The 21,127-nt window shown below is 46.7% G+C and overlaps 1 protein-coding gene across 2 annotated transcripts in view; it reads left to right on the forward strand.

The window, feature by feature from the left end:
* The window catches only part of fth1b (ferritin, heavy polypeptide 1b), a 29,399-nt gene extending 12,833 nt beyond the window's left edge, over positions 1–16,566 (forward strand). For both annotated transcript variants that reach the window (XM_039017923.1, XM_039017924.1), the window contains exons 3-5: positions 1,331–1,477; positions 8,070–8,195; positions 15,924–16,566. In XM_039017923.1, coding sequence (XP_038873851.1) covers positions 1,331–1,477; positions 8,070–8,195; positions 15,924–16,076 — 426 coding nt within the window. In that variant the 3' untranslated portion in view covers positions 16,077–16,566. The remainder of the gene's footprint in view (positions 1–1,330; positions 1,478–8,069; positions 8,196–15,923) is intronic.
* The last annotated feature ends 4,561 nt before the right edge of the window (positions 16,567–21,127 follow it).

Raw genomic sequence — 21,127 nt, forward strand, 5'->3', positions numbered from 1 at the left:
ACAAGTAACGGTCCAGCCGGTGGACAAAACTATTGGCACCATAGACAGGTAACGGTCCAGCGGGGAAACTATTGGTCTCACCATAGACAGGTAACTGTCCAGCCGGTGGACAACTCACCATAGACAGGCTAACTCACCATAGACAGGTAACTCACCATAGACAGGTAAACTCAGGATCGACATAGACAGGTAACTCACCAAGGAGGTAACTTACCATAGACAGGTAACGTGGACCGTTACCCTGTCTATGGTGAGACCAATAGTTGTCCACCGGCTGGACGTTACCTGTCTATGGTGACCAATAGTGTCCACCGGCTGGACCGTTACCTGTCTATGGTGACCAATAGTTGTCCACCGGCTGGACCGTTACCTGTCTATGGGGACCAATAGTTGTCCACCGGCTGGGACCGTTACCTGTCTATGGTGAGACCAATAGTTATCCACCAGCTGGACCGTTACCTGTCTATGGTGACCAATAGTTTGTCCACGGCTGGACCGTTACCTGTCTATGGTGACCAATAGTTGTCCCCCGGCTGGACCGTTACCTGTCTATGGTGACCAATAGTTGTCCACCAGCTGGACCGTTACCCTGTCTATGGTGACAATAGTTGTCCACAGCTGGACGTTACCTGTCTATGGTGACCAATAGTTGTCCACCAGCTGGACCGTTACCTGTCTATGGTGACCAATAGTTGTCCACCGGCTGGACCATTACCTGTCTATGTTGACCAATAGTTGTCCACCGGCTGGACCATTACCTGTCTATGGTGACCAATAGAGCTGTATGTCTCTCATAATTAATATATCTATGTCTGTTATATTATGTAAACACAGTGAATATAGCTATGTATCGCCATAGTAAGACATTGCTGTGTCTTTCTTGTACCTAAATAGTGCCAAAAGAGAATGGGTTCAATTTCAGATGGGATCCCAAGTCAAATGAGAAATTGGATCAATTCTCATGTTTGTTCTTTTACATCTCTAGAACAGGGAGACATGAGTTAAAGGAATTTAGACAGATCTATATCTAATAATGAACTATATTAACTAGAGAACATTTCATACATGTAAACTAAATCAAATCAAGTTTATTTTATATAGCCCTTCGTACATCAGCTAATATCTCGAAGTGCTGTACAGAAACCCAGCCTAAAACCCCAAACAGCAAGCAATGCAGGTGTAGAAGCACGGTGGCTAGGAAAAACTCCCTAGAAAGGCCAAAACCTAGGAAGAAACCTAGAGAGGAACCAGGCTATGAGGGGTGGCCAGTCCTCTTCTTCAGGAACTTGTTCGTGACACTTCCACTTTTCTCTTGTACGTTTTTTTCTAGGGCTACTACTTTGACAGAGACGACAAATCCCTGCCCAACTTTTCCAAGTTCTTCCTGACTCAGTCCAAGGAGGAGAAGGAGCATGCTGAGAAACTGATGAGTCAACAGAACCAGAGAGGAGGACGCATCTTCCTCCAGGACATCAGGGTATAAATGAACACAACAGCACTACCGGGGGTTATGTTACTCTTATACAAGGCTTCATATCGATTCGACTAGGGGCCGTTTTGCCTTCTCTTGTCTGAACATCTAAGCCATATAATATATGCCACTAACAGGGTGCGTCGCCACTAGCAGGGTGCGTCGCCACTAACAGGGTGCGTCGCCACCAACAGGGTGCGTCGCCACCAACAGGGTGCGTCGCCACCAACAGGGTGCGTCGCCACCAACAGGGTGCGTCGCCACCAACAGGGTGCGTCGCCACCAACAGGGTGCGTCGCCACCAGCCTGGTTGTCTGGTCCACAGAGACCAAGACCTCATCTGGTGAGGGTTGTCTGGTCCACAGAGACCAGGTCCTCATCTGGTTAGGGTTGTCTGGTCCACAGAGACCAGGTCCTCATCTGGTTAGGGTTGTCTGGTCCACAGAGACCAAGACCTCATCTGGTTAGGGTTGTCTGGTCCACAGAGACCAGGTCCTCATCTGGTGAGGGTTGTCTGGTCCACAGAGACCAGGTCCTCATCTGGTGAGGGTTGTCTGGTCCACAGAGACCAAGACCTCATCTGGTGAGGGTTGTCTGGTCCACAGAGACCAGGACCTCATCTGGTGAGGGTTGTCTGGTCCACAGAGACCAGGACCTCATCTGGTGAGGGTTGTCTGGTCCACAGAGACCAAGACCTCATCTGGTGAGGGTTGTCTGGTCCACAGAGACCAAGACCTCATCTGGTGAGGGTTGTCTGGTCCACAGAGACCAAGACCTCATCTGGTTAGGGTTGTCTGGTCCACAGAGACCAGGTCCTCATCTGGTTAGGGTTGTCTGGTCCACAGAGACCAAGACCTCATCTGGTTAGGGTTGTCTGGTCCACAGAGACCAGGTCCTCATCTGGTTAGGGTTGTCTGGTCCACAGAGACCAGGATCTCATCTGGTGAGGGTTGTCTGGTCCACAGAGACCAAGACCTCATCTGGTGAGGGTTGTCTGGTCCACAGAGACCAGGTCCTCATCTGGTGAGGGTTGTCTGGTCCACAGAGACCAAGACCTCATCTGGTGAGGGTTGTCTGGTCCACAGAGACCAGGTCCTCATCTGGTGAGGGTTGTCTGGTCCACAGAGACCAAGACCTCATCTGGTGAGGGTTGTCTGGTCCACAGAGACCAGGTCCTCATCTGGTTAGGGTTGTCTGGTCCACAGAGACCAAGACCTCATCTGGTTAGGGTTGTCTGGTCCACAGAGACCAAGACCTCATCTGGTTAGGGTTGTCTGGTCCACAGAGACCAAGACCTCATCTGGTGAGGGTTGTCTGGTCCACAGAGACCAGGTCCTCATCTGGTTAGGGTTGTCTGGTCCACAGAGACCAAGACCTCATCTGGTGAGGGTTGTCTGGTCCACAGAGACCAAGACCTCATCTGGTTAGGGTTGTCTGGTCCACAGAGACCAGGTCCTCATCTGGTTAGGGTTGTCTGGTCCACAGAGACCAGGTCCTCATCTGGTTAGGGTTGTCTGGTCCACAGAGACCAGGTCCTCATCTGGTTAGGGTTGTCTGGTCCACAGAGACCAAGACCTCATCTGGTTAGGGTTGTCTGGTCCACAGAGACCAGGACCTCATCTGGTGAGGGTTGTCTGGTCCACAGAGACCAGGTCCTCATCTGGTGAGGGTTGTCTGGTCCACAGAGACCAAGATCTCATCTGGTGAGGGTTGTCTGGTCCACAGAGACCAGGACCTCATCTGGTGAGGGTTGTCTGGTCCACAGAGACCAGGTCCTCATCTGGTGAGGGTTGTCTGGTCCACAGAGACCAGGTCCTCATCTGGTGAGTGTTGTCTGGTCCACAGAGACCAAGACCTCATCTGGTGAGGGTTGTCTGGTCCACAGAGACCAGGTCCTCATCTGGTTAGGGTTGTCTGGTCCACAGAGACCAGGTCCTCATCTGGTTAGGGTTGTCTGGTCCACAGAGACCAGGTCCTCATCTGGTGAGGGTTGTCTGGTCCACAGAGACCAAGACCTCATCTGGTGAGGGTTGTCTGGTCCACAGAGACCTGGACCTCATCTGGTGAGGGTTGTCTGGTCCACAGAGACCTGGACCTCATCTGGTGAGGGTTGTCTGGTCCACAGAGACCAGGTCCTCATCTGGTGAGGGTTGTCTGGTCCACAGAGACCAAGACCTCATCTGGTGAGGGTTGTCTGGTCCACAGAGACCAAGACCTCATCTGGTTAGGGTTGTCCTGTCCACAGAGACCAGGTCCTCATCTGGTTAGGGTTGTCTGGTCCACAGAGACCAGGTCCTCATCTGGTTAGGGTTGTCTGGTCCACAGAGACCAGGTCCTCATCTGGTTAGGGTTGTCTGGTCTACAGAGACCAGTTCCTCATCTGGTTAGGGTTGTCTGGTCCACAGAGACCAGGTCCTCATCTGGTTAGGGTTGTCTGGTCTACAGAGACCAGGTCCTCATCTGGTTAGGGTTGTCTGGTCTACAGAGACCAAGACCTCATCTGGTGAGGGTTGTCTGGTCCACAGAGACCAGGTCCTCATCTGGTGAGGGTTGTCTGGTCCACAGAGACCAGGTCCTCATCTGGTGAGGGTTGTCTGGTCCACAGAGACCAGGTCCTCATCTGGTGAGGGTTGTCTGGTCCACAGAGACCAAGACCTCATCTGGTGAGGGTTGTCTGGTCCACAGAGACCAAGACCTCATCTGGTTAGGGTTGTCCTGTCCACAGAGACCAGGTCCTCATCTGGTTAGGGTTGTCTGGTCCACAGAGACCAGGTCCTCATCTGGTTAGGGTTGTCTGGTCCACAGAGACCAGGTCCTCATCTGGTTAGGGTTGTCTGGTCTACAGAGACCAGTTCCTCATCTGGTTAGGGTTGTCTGGTCCACAGAGACCAGGTCCTCATCTGGTTAGGGTTGTCTGGTCTACAGAGACCAGGTCCTCATCTGGTTAGGGTTGTCTGGTCTACAGAGACCAAGACCTCATCTGGTGAGGGTTGTCTGGTCCACAGAGACCAAGACCAGACAACATTGGTGGACAGGTACTGAAGTTATTTGTAGAGCAACTCACTGGCATTTTCCATCACATTTTCCTTTTGTCACTGGAGCTGCAGAAGGTGCCTGGACTCTGGAAGCGTGCTACTGTAGTTCCTGTGGCCAAAAGAAAATCCCACAAGCTGCTAAATGACTTCAGGCCAGTGGTACTGACATCCCTGGTAATGAAATGTACTGTCGGGTAGAGAACTCTGTGGACCCTCTACAGAATGTACTGTCAGGTGGAGAACTCCCTGGACCCCCTACAGAATGTACTGTCAGGTGGAGAACTCCCTGGACCCTCTACAGAATGTACTGTCAGGTGGAGAACTCCCTGGACCCCCTACAGAATGTACTGTCAGGTGGAGAACTCCTTGGACCCTCTACAGAATGTACTGTCAGGTGGAGAACTCCCTGGACCCCCTACAGAATGTATTGTCAGGTGGAGAACTCCCTGGACCCTCTACAGAATGTATTGTCAGGTGGAGAACTCCCTGGACCCCCTACAGAATGTATTGTCAGGTGGAGAACTCCCTGGACCCCCTACAGAATGTACTGTCAGGTGGAGAACTCCCTGGACCCTCTACAGAATGTATTGTCAGGTGGAGAACTCCCTGGACCCTCTACAGAATGTACTGTCAGGTGGAGAACTCCCTGGACCCCCTACAGAATGTACTGTCAGGTGGAGAACTCCCTGGACCCCCTACAGAATGTACTGTCAGGTGGAGAACTCCCTGGACCCTCTACAGAATGTACTGTCAGGTGGAGAACTCCCTGGACCCCCTACAGAATGTACTGTCAGGTGGGGAACTCCCTGGACCCCCTACAGAATGTACTGTCAGGTGGAGAACTCCCTGGACCCTCTACAGAATGTACTGTCAGGTGGAGAACTCCCTGGACCCCCTACAGAATGTACTGTCAGGTGGAGAACCCCCTGGACCCTCTACAGAATGTATTGTCAGGTGGAGAACTCCCTGGACCCTCTACAGAATGTACTGTCAGGTGGAGAACTCACTGGACCCCCTACAGAATGTATTGTCAGGTGGAGAACTCACTGGACCCTCTACAGAATGTACTGTCAGGTGGAGAACTCCCTGAACTTCCTTTTCGTCTGTCTTCAATACTATCCAGCCTCACATACTAGCAGAGAAGCTCCTCTCCCACTTCAAGCTGGACCCGAGCGTTGTGGGCTGGCTAGTGGACTTCCTTACCGACCGGTCCCAACAAGTGAATGGAGTCATGTCAAAGCAGCTCCCTCCTCTCTTGTACAACTCTGCTCCTCCTCCAGACCCCCCCTACAGCTCCCTCCTCTCTTGTACAACTCTGCTCCTCCTCCAGACCCCCCCCCTACAGCTCCCTCCTCTCTTGTACAACTCTGCTCCTCCTCCAGACCCCCCCCTACAGCTCCCTCTTCTCTTGTACAACTCTGCTCCTCCTCCAGACCCCCCCCCCCTACAGCTCCCTCCTCTCTTGTACAACTCTGCTCCTCCTCCAGACCCCCCCTACAGCTCCCTCCTCTCTTGTACAACTCTGCTCCTCCTCCAGACCCCCCCCCCTACAGCTCCCTCCTCTCTTGTACAACTCTGCTCCTCCTCCAGACCCCCCCCTACAGCTCCCTCCTCTCTTGTACAACTCTGCTCCTCCTCCAGACCCCCCTCTACAGCTCCCTCCTCTCTTGTACAACTCTGCTCCTCCTCCAGACCCCCCTCTACAGCTCCCTCCTCTCTTGTACAACTCTGCTCCTCCTCCAGACCCCCCCCTACAGCTCCCTCCTCTCCTGTACATATACTATACACTAATGACCATGGCAGCGAATATGAAGACAGAGAGTGCTGACTCTGTCCTCGTCAGCCTACTGCAGGATAGAGACTGAGAACATGGGCCTGTGGTAGAAGACTGTGTGTCATGGTGTGAGAACTGCTTCCTCCAACTGAATGTGTTGGTCCTAGGCTTTTAGAAGACAGCCACTGAGCCTCATACCCACTCTGGTCATCATGGGTAATGACATTGAGCTGGTCAGTACCTATAAGTATCTGGGGACAGTGCTGGACAACAAGTTGGCTTTTTTAAGGAGAACACTGGACACCCTCTGTTAAAAGAGGACAGCAGCAACTCTACTTTCTGAGAAAGATTAACTATTTTTTTTTAAATGTCAGCAAAACAATGATGTTCACTGTTTTCCAGGAGTTTTATTGAATCCGTGTTGATGTTTGATGGTGGCCTGGTTTGGTCATCTTGTTGAGGAGCACTAACCGGTATCCTAGACTGTCCTGATCAAGCCTAAGACTGATTCAATGACCGCTCCTTTTGCCTGATCTAAGACTGATTCAATGACTGTTCCTTTTGGCTGATCTAAGACTGATTCAATGACTGTTCCTTTTGGCTGATCTAAGACTGATTCAATGACTGTTCCTTTTGGCTGATCTAAGACTGATTCAATGACTGTTCCTTTTGCCTGATCTAAGACTGATTCAATGACTGCTCCTTTTGGCTGATCTAAGACTGATTCAATGACTGTTCCTTTTGCCTGATCTAAGACTGATTCAATGACTGTTCCTTTTGCCTGATCTAAGACTGATTCAATGACTGTTCCTTTTGCCTGATCTAAGACTGATTCAATGACTGTTCCTTTTGGCTGATCTAAGACTGATTCAATGACTGTTCCTTTTGGCTGATCTAAGACTGATTCAATGACTGTTCCTTTTTAATGATTCAATGACTGTTCCTTTTGCCTGATCTAAGACTGATTCAATGACTGAGTCTAAGACTGATTCAATGACTGTTCCTTTTGCCTGATCTAAGACTGATTCAATGACTGCTCCTTTTGGCTGATCTAAGACTGATTCAATGACTGCTCCTTTTGGCTGATCTAAGACTGATTCAATGACCGTTCCTTTTGACTGATCTAAGACTGATTCAATGACTGTTCCTTTTTAATGATTCAATGACTGCTCCTTTTGCCTGATCTAAGACTGATTCAATGACTGAGTCTAAGACTGATTCAATGACTGTTCCTTTTGCCTGATCTAAGACTGATTCAATGACTGCTCCTTTTGGCTGATCTAAGACTGATTCAATGACTGTTCCTTTTGGCTGATCTAAGACTGATTCAATGACTGCTCCTTTTGCCTGATCTAAGACTGATTCAATGACCGTTCCTTTTGACTGATCTAAGACTGATTCAATGACTGTTCCTTTTTAATGATTCAATGACTGCTCCTTTTGCCTGATCTAAGACTGATTCAATGACTGAGTCTAAGACTGATTCAATGACTGTTCCTTTTTAATGATTCAATGACTGCTCCTTTTGCCTGATCTAAGACTGATTCAATGACTGATTCTAAGACTGCACCCGATCTCATTATGTATTTATCTTATTATCTGTTGTATGGTTGTCCTTCTTGTTAAGGCTATATTTACTGTTGAACCCTGACTGCACAACACATTTCCTAATTGGACAATAAAGAGCTTGATTGATTGGTTCAACATATTGCCACCATTTAATTGGCTCTGGCAGTTTGGTGCATGGATATTGATAATTGTGATCAACTTCTTCTTCTGTATGTTTCAGAAACCTGACAGAGATGAGTGGGGCAGTGGGTTGGAGGCCTTGGAGTGTGCCCTACAGCTGGAGAAGAGTGTCAACCAATCTCTACTGGACCTGCACAAAGTAGCCGTACAGCACAATGACCCGCACGTGAGTTACAAACACAGTTCATGGGGACAGTTAACAGGACACTGATTAAGCTTAGTCACAGACTAAAAAAAACTTTCAATTTTCAATTAAGATTCTCTTGTGAGCATGCTTTTTTTTTAGCGTGGTTGGGGTCAATTCCATTTCAATTCGAGTCCATTCAGAAAGTAAACCAAATTCCGGTTCCACATTTCAAATCAAATCAAATTGTATTTGTCACATGCGCCGAATATAAAAGGGGGAAACCTTACCGTGAAATGCTTACTTACAAGCCCTTATTAACCAACAATGCAGTTCAAGAAATAGAGTTAAGAAAATATTTACTAAATAAACTAAAGTAACACAATAAGATTACATAACAATAACGAGGCTATATACAGGGGGTACCGGTACCGAGTCAATATGTGCAGGTTAGTGGAGGTAATTTGTACATGTAGGTAGGGGAAAAGTAACAACACGTAGCAGCAGTGTAAAAACGAAAGGGGGTCAATGTAAATAGTCTGGGTGGCCATTTGAGTAATTGTTCAGCAGTCTTATGGCTTCGGGGTAGAAGCTGTTAAGGAGCCTTTTGGACCTAGACTTGGTGCTCCAGTACCGCTTGCCGTGTGGTAGCAGAGAGAACAGTCTATGACTTGGATGACTGGAGTCTTTGAAACATTTTTGGGCCTTCCTCTGACACCGCCTGGTATATAGGTCTTGGATTGCAGGAAGCTTGGCCCAGTAATGTATTGGGCCGTACGCACTACCCTCTGTAGCGCCATGCGGTCGGGTGCCGAGCAGTTGCCATACCAGGCGGCGATGCAACCGGTCAGGATGCTCTCGATGGTGCAGCTGTAGAATTTGTTTGAGGATCTAGGGGCCAATGCCAAATATTTTCAGTCTCCTTAGGGGGAAAAGGTTTTGTCTTGCCCTCTTCACGACTGTCTTGGTGTGTTTGGACCATGATAGTTCGTTGGTGATGTGGACACCAAGGAACTCGAAACTCTCGACCCGCTCCACTTCAGCCCCGTCGATGTTAATGTGGGCCTGTTTGGCCCTCCTTTTCCTGTAGTCCGCGATCAGCTCCTTTGTCTTGCTCGCATTGAGGGAGAGGTTGTTGTCCTGGCACCACACTGCCAGGTCTCTGAGTTGTGCCTGGCCACGAAGTCGTGGGTGAACTGGGAGTACAGGAGGGGACTAAGCACACACCCCTGAGGGTCCCCGGTGTTGAGGATCAGCGTGGCAGATGTGTTGTTGCCTACCCTTACCACCTGGGGGTGGCCCGTCAGGAAGTCCAGGATCCAGATGCAGAGGGAACCATGACCAGCCCTTGAAAGCACTTCATAGCTACTGACGTTGAGTGTTACGGGGCGGTAGTTATTTAGGCAGGTTACCTTTGCATTCTTTGGCACAGGGACTATAATGGTCTGCTTGAAACATGTAGGTATTAGACTTGATCAGGGAGAGGTTGAAAATGTCGGTGAAGACACTTGCCACTTGGTCCCCGCATGCTCTGAGTACACGCCCTGGTAAGCCGTCAGGCCCCGCGGACTTGTGAATGTTGACCACAGCGGCTACGGAAAGCGTGATCACAGTCGTCCGGAACAGCTGGTGCTCTCATGCATGCTTCAGTGTTGCTTGCCTCGAAGCAAGCATAAAAGGCATTTAGCTCATATTGTAGGCTCGCGTCACTGGGCAGCTCGCGGCTGGGTTTCCCTTTGTAGTCTGTAATAGTTTGCAAGCCCTGCCACATCCGACAAGCATCAGATCCAGTGCAGTAGGAGGCAATCTTAGTCCTGTATTGATCCTTTGCCTGTTTGATGGTTTGTTGGAGGGCATAGCAGGATTTCTGTTCGGATTAGTGTCCCACTCCTTGAAAGCGGCAGCTCTAGTCTTTGGCTGGATGCGGATGTTGCCTGTAATCCATGGCTTCTGGTTGGGATATGTACGTACGGTCACTGTGAGGATGAAGTCCTTGATGCACTTATTGATGAAGCCAATGACTGAGGTGGTGTACTTCTCACTGCCATTGGATGAATCCCGGAACATATTCCAGTCTGTGCTAGCAAAACAGCCCTATAGCGTAGCATCCTCGTCATCTGACCACTTCCATATTGAGTGAGTCACTGGTACTTCCTGCTTTAGTTTTTGCTTGTAAGCAGGAATCAGGAGGATATAATTATGGTCAGATTTGCCAAATAGAGGGCGAGGGAGAGCTTTGTACGTTTCTCTGTGTGGAGTAAAGGTGGTCTAGAGTTTTTTTCCCCTCTGGTTGCACATGTGACATGCTGGTAGAAATGAGGTAAAACAGATTTGTGTTTGCCTGCATTAAAGTCCCCGGCCACTAGGAGCGCCGCTTCTGGATGAGCGTTTTCTTGTTTGCTTATGGCGGAATACAGCTTGTTGAGTGCGGTCTTAGTGCCAGCATTGGTTTGGTGGTAAATAGATGGCTACGAATGATATAGATGAGAACTCTAATTGGTAGATAGTGTGGTCTACAAGTTATCATAAGGTACTCTACCTCAGGTGAGCAATACCTGGAGACTTCTTTAATATTAGACATCGCGCACCAGCTGTTATTGACAAATAGACACACACCACCGCCCCTCGTCTTAACAAACGTACAGTGGGGAGAACAAGTATTTGATACACTGATACGGTTAACCCTAACCCACTCCATTTAACCCTAACCCATTCCATTTAACCCTAACCCATTCCATTTAACCCTAACCCATTCCATTTAACCCTAACCCACTCCATTTAACCCTAACCCACTCCATTTAACCCTAACCCATTCCATTTAACCCTAACCCACTCCATTTAACCCTAACCCACTCCATTTAACCCTAACCCACTCCATTTAACCCTAACCCACTCCATTTAACCCTAACCCACTCCATTTAACCCTAACCCATTCCATTTAACCCTAACCCACTCCATTTAACCCTAACCCATTCCATTTAACCCTAACCCATTCCATTTAACCCTAACCCACTCCATTTAACCCTAACCCACTCCATTTAACCCTAACCCATTCCATTTAACCCTAACCCACTCCATTTAACCCTAACCCACTCCATTTAACCCTAACCCATTCCATTTAACCCTAACCCATTCCATTTAACCCTAACCCACTCCATTTAACCCTAACCCATTCCATTTAACCCTAACCCACTCCATTTAACCCTAACCCACTCCATTTAACCCTAACCCACTCCATTTAACCCTAACCCATTCCATTTAACCCTAACCCACTCCATTTAACCCTAACCCTAACCCATTCCATTTAACCCTAACCCACTCCATTTAACCCTAACCCTAACCCATTCCATTTAACCCTAACCCACTCCATTTAACCCTAACCCACTCCATTTAACCCTAACCCACTCCATTTAACCCTAACCCTAACCCATTCCATTTAACCCTAACCCACTCCATTTAACCCTAACCCACTCCATTTAACCCTAACCCACGCCATTTAACCCTAACCCATTCCATTTAACCCTAACCCATTCCATTTAACCCTAACCCACTCCATTTAACCCTAACCCACTCCATTTAACCCTAACCCATTCCATTTAACCCTAACCCATTCCATTTAACCCTAACCCTAACCCATTCCTAACCCACTCCATTTAACCCTAACCCATTCCATTTAACCCTAACCCACTCCATTTAACCCTAACCCACTCCATTTAACCCTAACCCATTTCATTTAACCCTAACCCACTCCATTTAACCCTAACCCATTCCATTTAACCCTAACCCATTCCATTTAACCCTAACCCACTCCATTTAACCCTAACCCTAACCCATTCCATTTAACCCTAACCCATTCCATTTAACCCTAACCCATTCCATTTAACCCTAACCCATTCCATTTAACCCTAACCCACTCCATTTAACCCTAACCCTAACCCATTCCATTTAACCCTAACCCACTCCATTTAACCCTAACCCACTCCATTTAACCCTAACCCATTCCATTTAACCCTAACCCATTCCATTTAACCCTAACCCACTCCATTTAACCCTAACCCATTCCATTTAACCCTAACCCACTCCATTTAACCCTAACCCACTCCATTTAACCCTAACCCACTCCATTTAACCCTAACCCACTCCATTTAACCCTAACCCACTCCATTTAACCCTAACCCACTCCATTTAACCCTAACCCATTCCATTTAACCCTAACCCACTCCATTTAACCCATTCCATTTAACCCTAACCCATTCCATTTAACCCTAACCCATTCCATTTAACCCTAACCCACTCCATTTAACCCTAACCCATTCCATTTAACCCTAACCCATTCCTAACCCACTCCATTTAACCCTAACCCATTCCATTTAACCCTAACCCACTCCATTTAACCCTAACCCACTCCATTTAACCCTAACCCACTCCATTTAACCCTAACCCATTCCATTTAACCCTAACCCACTCCTAACCCACTCCATTTAACCCTAACCCACTCCATTTAACCCTAACCCACTCCATTTAACCCTAACCCATTCCATTTAACCCTAACCCACTCCATTTAACCCTAACCCTAACCCACTCCATTTAACCCTAACCCACTCCTAACCCACTCCATTTAACCCTAACCCACTCCATTTAACCCTAACCCACTCCATTTAACCCTAACCCACTCCATTTAACCCTAACCCACTCCATTTAACCCTAACCCACTCCATTTAACCCTAACCCACTCCATTTAACCCTAACCCATTCCATTTAACCCTAACCCATTCCGTTTAACCCTAACCCACTCCGTTTAACCCTAACCCATTCCATTTAACCCTAACCCACTCCATTTAACCCTAACCCACTCCATTTAACCCTAACCCACTCCATTTAACCCTAACCCACTCCATTTAACCCTAACCCACTCCATTTAACCCATTCCATTTAACCCTAACCCATTCCATTTAACCCTAACCCATTCCATTTAACCCTAACCCACTCCATTTAACCCTAACCCACTCCTAACCCACTCCATTTAACCCTAACCCACTCCATTTAACCCTAACCCACTCCATTTAACCCTAACCCATTCCATTTAACCCTAACCCACTCCATTTAACCCTAACCCTAACCCACTCCATTTAACCCTAACCCACTCCTAACCCACTCCATTTAACCCTAACCCACTCCATTTAACCCTAACCCACTCCATTTAACCCTAACCCATTCCATTTAACCCTAACCCATTCCATTTAACCCTAACCCATTCCATTTAACCCTAACCCATTCCATTTAACCCTAACCCATTCCATTTAACCCTAACCCACTCCGTTTAACCCTAACCTACTCCGTTTAACCCTAACCCATTCCATTTAACCCTAACCCACTCCATTTAACCCTAACCCACTCCATTTAACCCTAACCCACTCCATTTAACCCTAACCCACTCCATTTAACCCTAACCCATTCCATTTAACCCTAACCCACTCCATTTAACCCTAACCCACTCCATTTAACCCTAACCCATTTAACCCTAACCCACTCCATTTAACCCTAACCCACTCCATTTAACCCTAACCCACTCCATTTAACCCTAACCCATTCCATTTAACCCTAACCCACTCCATTTAACCCTAACCCACTCCATTTAACCCTAACCCACTCCATTTAACCCTAACCCACTCCATTTAACCCTAACCCACTCCATTTAACCCTAACCCACTCCATTTAACCCTAACCCACTCCATTTAACCCTAACCCACTCCATTTAACCCTAACCCACTCCATTTAACCCATTCCATTTAACCCTAACCCACTCCATTTAACCCTAACCCACTCCATTTAACCCTAACCCATTCCATTTAACCCTAACCCACTCCATTTAACCCTAACCCACTCCATTTAACCCTAACCCATTCCATTTAACCCTAACCCACTCCATTTAACCCTAACCCATTCCATTTAACCCTAACCCACTCCATTTAACCCTAACCCACTCCATTTAACCCTAACCCATTTAACCCTAACCCACTCCATTTAACCCTAACCCACTCCATTTAACCCTAACCCACTCCATTTAACCCTAACCCACTCCATTTAACCCTAACCCACTCCATTTAACCCTAACCCATTCCATTTAACCCTAACCCACTCCATTTAACCCATTCCATTTAACCCTAACCCACTCCATTTAACCCTAACCCACTCCATTTAACCCTAACCCACTCCATTTAACCCTAACCCACTCCATTTAACCCTAACCCACTCCATTTAACCCTAACCCATTCCATTTAACCCTAACCCATTCCATTTAACCCTAACCCACTCCATTTAACCCTAACCCACTCCATTTAACCCTAACCCGTTTAACCCTAACCCACTCCATTTAACCCTAACCCACTCCATTTAACCCTAACCCACTCCATTTAACCCTAACCCATTCCATTTAACCCTAACCCATTCCATTTAACCCTAACCCACTCCGTTTAACCCTAACCCACTCCGTTTAACCCTAACCCACTCCGTTTAACCCTAACCCACTCCATTTAACCCTAACCCACTCCATTTAACCCTAACCCATTCCATTTAACCCTAACCCACTCCATTTAACCCATTCCATTTAACCCTAACCCACTCCATTTAACCCTAACCCACTCCATTTAACCCTAACCCACTCCATTTAACCCTAACCCACTCCATTTAACCCTAACCCATTCCATTTAACCCTAACCCACTCCATTTAACCCATTCCATTACCTAACCCACTCCATTAACCCTACCCACTCCATTTAACCCTAACCCACTCCATTTAACCCTAACCCACTCCATTTAACCTAACCCACTCCATTTAACCCTAACCCACTCCATTTAACCCTAACCCACTCCATTTAACCCTAACCCATTCCATTTAACCCTAACCCACTCCATTTAACCCTAACCCACTCCATTTAACCCTAACCCATTTAACCCTAACCCACTCCATTTAACCCTAACCCACTCCATTTAACCCTAACCCACTCCATTTAACCCTAACCCACTCCATTTAACCCTAACCCACTCCATTTAACCCTAACCCATTCCATTTAACCCTAACCCACTCCGTTTAACCCTAACCCATTCCATTTAACCCTAACCCACTCCATTTAACCCTAACCCACTCCATTTAACCCTAACCCACTCCATTTAACCCTAACCCATTCCATTTAACCCTAACCCACTCCATTTAACCCATTCCATTTAACCCTAACCCACTCCATTTAACCCTAACCCACTCCATTTAACCCTAACCCACTCCATTTAACCCTAACCCACTCCATTTAACCCTAACCCATTCCATTTAACCCTAACCCACTCCATTTAACCCATTCCATTTAACCCTAACCCACTCCATTTAACCCTAACCCACTCCATTTAACCCTAACCCACTCCATTTAACCCTAACCCACTCCATTTAACCCTAACCCATTCCATTTAACCCTAACCCACTCCATTTAACCCTAACCCACTCCATTTAACCCTAACCCATTCCATTTAACCCTAACCCACTCCATTTAACCCTAACCCACTCCATTTAACCCTAACCCACTCCATTTAACCCTAACCCACTCCATTTAACCCTAACCCACTCCATTTAACCCTAACCCACTCCATTTAACCCTAACCCACTCCAACCCTGCTGTTTATAGCCTGGAGCTTAATCTGTGTCAGGGGAAAAACCCCGTGTCTGTTTAGAGATTTGATCCTTTTCCTAATGACCTTAACAAGCACCTTTCCTCCCGTCAGATGTGTGACTTCATAGAGACCCACTATCTGGATGAGCAGGTCAAGTCTATCAAGGAGCTGAGTGACTGGGTCACCAACCTGCGTCGTATGGGTGCCCCTCAGAACGGCATGGCGGAGTACCTCTTCGACAAACACACCCTGGGGAAGGAGTAGCAGCTGAACAATCCCCTCCTTATACTAGGGTCGTGTTCATTAGGACACACAGTAGCAAAATACGTTGAAACAGAAAATGTCCATTTCTTATTGGATGAATTCAGATAGTAGTACCTCACAGTTTCAGCCCGTTTTGTGACGAATGAACACAACCCATTTTCCCGCCTGCTGGTCAATTTTTCATGTTTGGTCTGTCCTTACGACTGGTAATCTTCTAGTATCATAGATATGCTGGCTTAAAGACCAAAATGACCAGACGCCATTTGCTCTATTTACATGACTGCTCTATATCGTGATTTACTTTTTCTATGATCTCCCGAGGCTGACTTCCAGTCTGTTTGTGCTATCATACCAACTCCTTGTCATTCAGTTTGGCTTGACAAAGACAGCACTGTCACGCCCTGACCTTAGTTCCTTTTTCATGTCTCTATTTTGGTTTGGTCAGGGCGTGAGTTGGGGTGGGCATTCTATGTCTGGTGTTCTATGTTGTCTATTTCTTTGTGTTTGGCCGGGTGTGGTTCTCAATCAGAGGCAGCTGTCTATCGTTGTCTCTGATTGAGAACCATACTTAGGTAGCCTTTTCCCACCTGTGTTTTGTGGGTAGTTGTTTTCTGTTTTGTGTGTCAACACCTGACAGAACTGTTTCGTTTGTGCCGTTTTGATAATTTTTGTTCTAGTGTTTGGTTATAATAAAAATCATGGACACGTACCACGCTGCACCTTGGTCCTCACCTTCTTCCACCAACAGTCGTTACAAGCACAAACAGATCTGGGACCAGGCTATATTTTCCCTCTGTTTACCTACACTATGTGTCCGTTACAATTGATATGCGTTGCCAAAATTAAAGACAACTGGTTCCTAGAAAGATCTCATAGCTTGGTGGAGTTTAAAAGTGAGACTGTGGTGAGTAGAATCACGTAACTTTCGTTTTTCATTTCTCTAATGCTTTTCATAGTTAATTTGTGAAGCCAATATTGAGTGATTGTAGGAAATACCTTTTTCCCTTCTATTTATGTCTACACAGTTCATTAACTGGCCGTTTTAATGAAATTATGTCTATATTTTTTTTATTTGGTCTGTGTTGTCTATGTAAGGTGAAGTATGATGATAAACACTTGAATCACTGTGTGTGTTGACTGTTTCAGTATTATGAGGGTCAGATGTTCATTACATAAGCAAAACAAATGGGATATTTTTTTGAAAGGTTCATATTTATTACAGAGCAAAACATCCAAAATTAAGACTACTACTCCAACTAACTATACACAGTATCATTCAGGGCAAGACAATATATGTACATATATTTTATTTTATTTTAAATACAGTACTTCCTATTCATATGACCACTTGGCAATGTGTTGCACCCTCACTCCTAGGGTTGCAAAATACTGGTAACTTTTCCCAAATTCCTGAGTATTCTAGATATCCTGGTTTGGGGGGATTCTGTATTTCCTGCTTATTCCCTCCCAGATTTCTATAATACCTGGGAATTTGGGGAACGTTGCTGCCACCCTACTAACTCCTTGTTACAGAGACTTCTAGAACGACACGTCTTGTTTCAAAAACGTTTATATTGTACTGGGATTTCGTAACGTGTCGTGTCATGTTGTCAGGCTAATTGATCCCAGTGGAGTAAGTTATTCCAGTAGTGTATAGAATAGATATGAGGGGATCAGATCTGTAGTGTATAGAATAGATATGAGAGGGGATCAGATCTGTATAGAATAGATATGAGAGGGGATCAGATCTGTATAGAATAGATATGAGAGGGGATCAGATCTGTAGTGTATAGAATAGATATGAGAGGGGATCAGATCTGTATAGAATAGATATGAGAGGGGATCAGATCAGTGGTTGAGACCCAGATGGTTACTTATTCCTTTTCTAGAGCTGCTGGACAAATAAACACCAGCCTTGGGATGCGTAAGAAACGGATGATTACGATATAGCAGAATCTAGGGTTGTCACTGGGGTCTTCCACTGTCATTTTTCAACCTCTCCCTGACCCCAGTCTGGAATATCTACATGTTTCAAGCCACGGTCACCTCTGGTTCCCAAGAACGCCAGAATAACCTGCCTACGACACTATCGGCATATATTAACATACTGCTGGCTGGTTATACGCTGCACCGGCAGGATAGAACAGCGGCGTCTGGTAAGACAAGGGGCGGAGGACTATGTATTTTTGTAAATAACAGCTGGTGCACGATATCTAAGGAAGTCTCGAGCTATTGCTCGCCTGAGGTAGAGTATCTCATGATAAGCTGTAGACCACACTACCTACCTAGAGAGTTTTCATCTGTATTCTTCGTAGCTGTTTACATACCACCACAGTCAGAGGCACTAAGACAGCATTGAATGAGCTGTATTCCGCCGTAAGCAAACAAGAAAACGCTCACCAAGAGGTGGCGCTCCTAGTAGCCGGGGACGTTAATGCAGGGAAATTTAAAACCATTTTACCAAATTTCTATCAGCATGTTAAATGTGCAACCAGAGGAAAAAACTCTGGACCACCTTTGCTCCACACACAGAGACGCATACAAACTCTCCCTCACCCTCCATTTGGCAAATCTGACCATAATTCCATCCTCCTGATTCCTGCTTACAGGCAAAAATTAAAGCAGGAAGCACCAGTGACTAGATCAATAAATTAGTGGTCAGATGAAGCAGATGCTAAGCTACAGGACTGTTTTGCTAGCACAGGCTGGAATATGTTCCGGGATTCCTCCAATGGCATTGAGGAGTACACCACATCAATAAGTGCATCGATGACGTCGTCCCCACAGTGACCGTACATACCCCAACCAGAAGCCATGGATTACATGCAACATCCGCACTGAGCTAAAGGCTAGAGCTGCCGCTTTCAAGGAGCAGGACTCTAACCCTGAAGCTTATAAGAAATCCCGCAATGCCCTCTGACGAACCATCAAACAGGCAAAGCATCAATACAGGACTAAGATTGAATCATACTATACCAGCTCTGACGCTCGTCGGATGTGGCAGGGTTTGCAAACCATTACAGACTACGAAAGGAAGCACAGCCGAGAGCTGCTCAGTGACACGAGCCTACAGGACGAGCTAAACTACTTCTATGCTCGCTTTGAGGCAAATAACACAAACATGCATGAGATCACCAGCTGTTCTGGAAGACTGATCACGCTCTCCGCAGCCGATGTGAGTAAGACCTTTAAACAGGTCAACATTCACAAGGCCGCAGGGCCAGATGGATTACCAGGACGTGTACTGCGAACATGCGCTGACCAACTGGCAAGTGTCTTCACTGACATTTTCAATCTCTCCCTGTCCAAGTCTGTAATACCAACATGTTTTAACCAGACCACCATAGTGCCTGTGCCCAAGAACACTAAGGTAACCTGCCTAAATGACTACCGACCCGTAGCATTCACGTCTGTAGCCATGAAGTGCTTTGAAAGGCTGGTCATGGCTCACATCAACACCATCATCCCAGAAACCCTGGAACCATTCCAATTTGCATACCGCCCCAACAGATCCACAGATGGCACAATCTCTATTACACTCAACACTGCCCTTTCCCACCTGGACAAAAGGAACACCTACAGTATGTGAGAATGCTGTTCATTGACTACAGCTCAGCATTCAACACCATAGCTCCTTTCAAGCTCATCTCTAAGCTAAGGACCCTGAACATCTTCCTCTGCAACTGGATTTCCTGACGAGCTGCCCCCGAGTGGTGAGGGTAGGCAACGACACATCCGCCACGTTGACCCTCACACCCCTCGGGTGCGTGCTTAGTCCCCTCCTGTACTCCCTGCTCACCCACGACTGCGTGGCCACATACGACTCCAACACCAATCGTTAAGTTTGCTGACGACGCGACGGTAAGACAGCATACAGGGAGGTCAGAGACCTGGCAGTGTGGTGCCAGGACAACAACCTCCGTCAACATGGGCAAGACAAAAGGAGCTGATGGTGGACTACAGGAAACGGAGGGCCGAGAACGTTCCACATAGACTGTAGCGCTGTAGTGCTGTAGCGGAGCGGGTTGAGAGCTTCAGGTTTCTTTGTAACAACGTCACTAAGGAATTATCATGGTCCACACACACCAAGACAGTTGTGAAGAGGGCACAACAACACCTATTCCCCCTCTGAAAAGATTTGACATGGGTCCTCAGATCCTCAAAAGGTTAGACAGCTACACCATCGAGAGCATCCTGACTGATTGCGTAACCGCTTGGTATAGCAACTGCTCGGCAACCGACCGCAAGGCGCTACAAAGGGTAGTGCGTACGGCCCAGTACATCACTGGGGCTAAGCTGCCTGCCATCCAGGACATCTACGCCAGGCGGTGTCAGAGGAAGGCCCAAAATATTGTCAAAGACTCCAGCCACCCAAGTTAGACTCTTCTCTCTGCCTCCTCCGTTTTACACATTTGCAAAAATTTCTAAAAACATGTTTTCGCTTTGTCATTATAGGGTATTATGTGTAGATTGCTGAGTTTTTAAATTATTTAATCAATTTTAGAATAAGGCTGTAACGTAACAAAATGTGGAAAAAGTCAAGGGATCTGAATACTTTCCGAATGCACTGTACATACACATATTACCTCAATTACCTCGATTAACCCGTATACCTGCACACCGGTACCCCTAGTATGTAGCCTCGTTAATGTTATTTTATTGTGTTACTATTTTTCCTTTCGTTTATTGAGCAAATTGTTCATACTTACTTTTTAAAAACTGCATTGTTTGTAAAGGCTCGTCAGTAAGCATTTCACGGAAAATGTCTGTTGTATTTGGTGCATGTGACAAATACAATTAGATTTTCCAGAAATCCTGGTTGGACAAATCCTGGAATCAGGAGAGAATAAGCAGGAAATCCTCCAACTGGGATTTCTGAAAATGTAGGGAAAATTACCAGAATTTGGCAACCCTAGCAGAAACACACCAGAGATATTGAATTTGGCAACCCTAGCGGAAACACACCAGAGATATTGAATTTGGCAACCCTAGCAGAAACACACCAGAGATATTGAATTTGGCAACCCTAGCAGAAACACACCGGAGATATT

The sequence above is a fragment of the Salvelinus namaycush genome, chromosome 21 (genome assembly GCF_016432855.1).
Source record: "Salvelinus namaycush isolate Seneca chromosome 21, SaNama_1.0, whole genome shotgun sequence".
Lineage (NCBI taxonomy): Eukaryota > Metazoa > Chordata > Actinopteri > Salmoniformes > Salmonidae > Salvelinus > Salvelinus namaycush.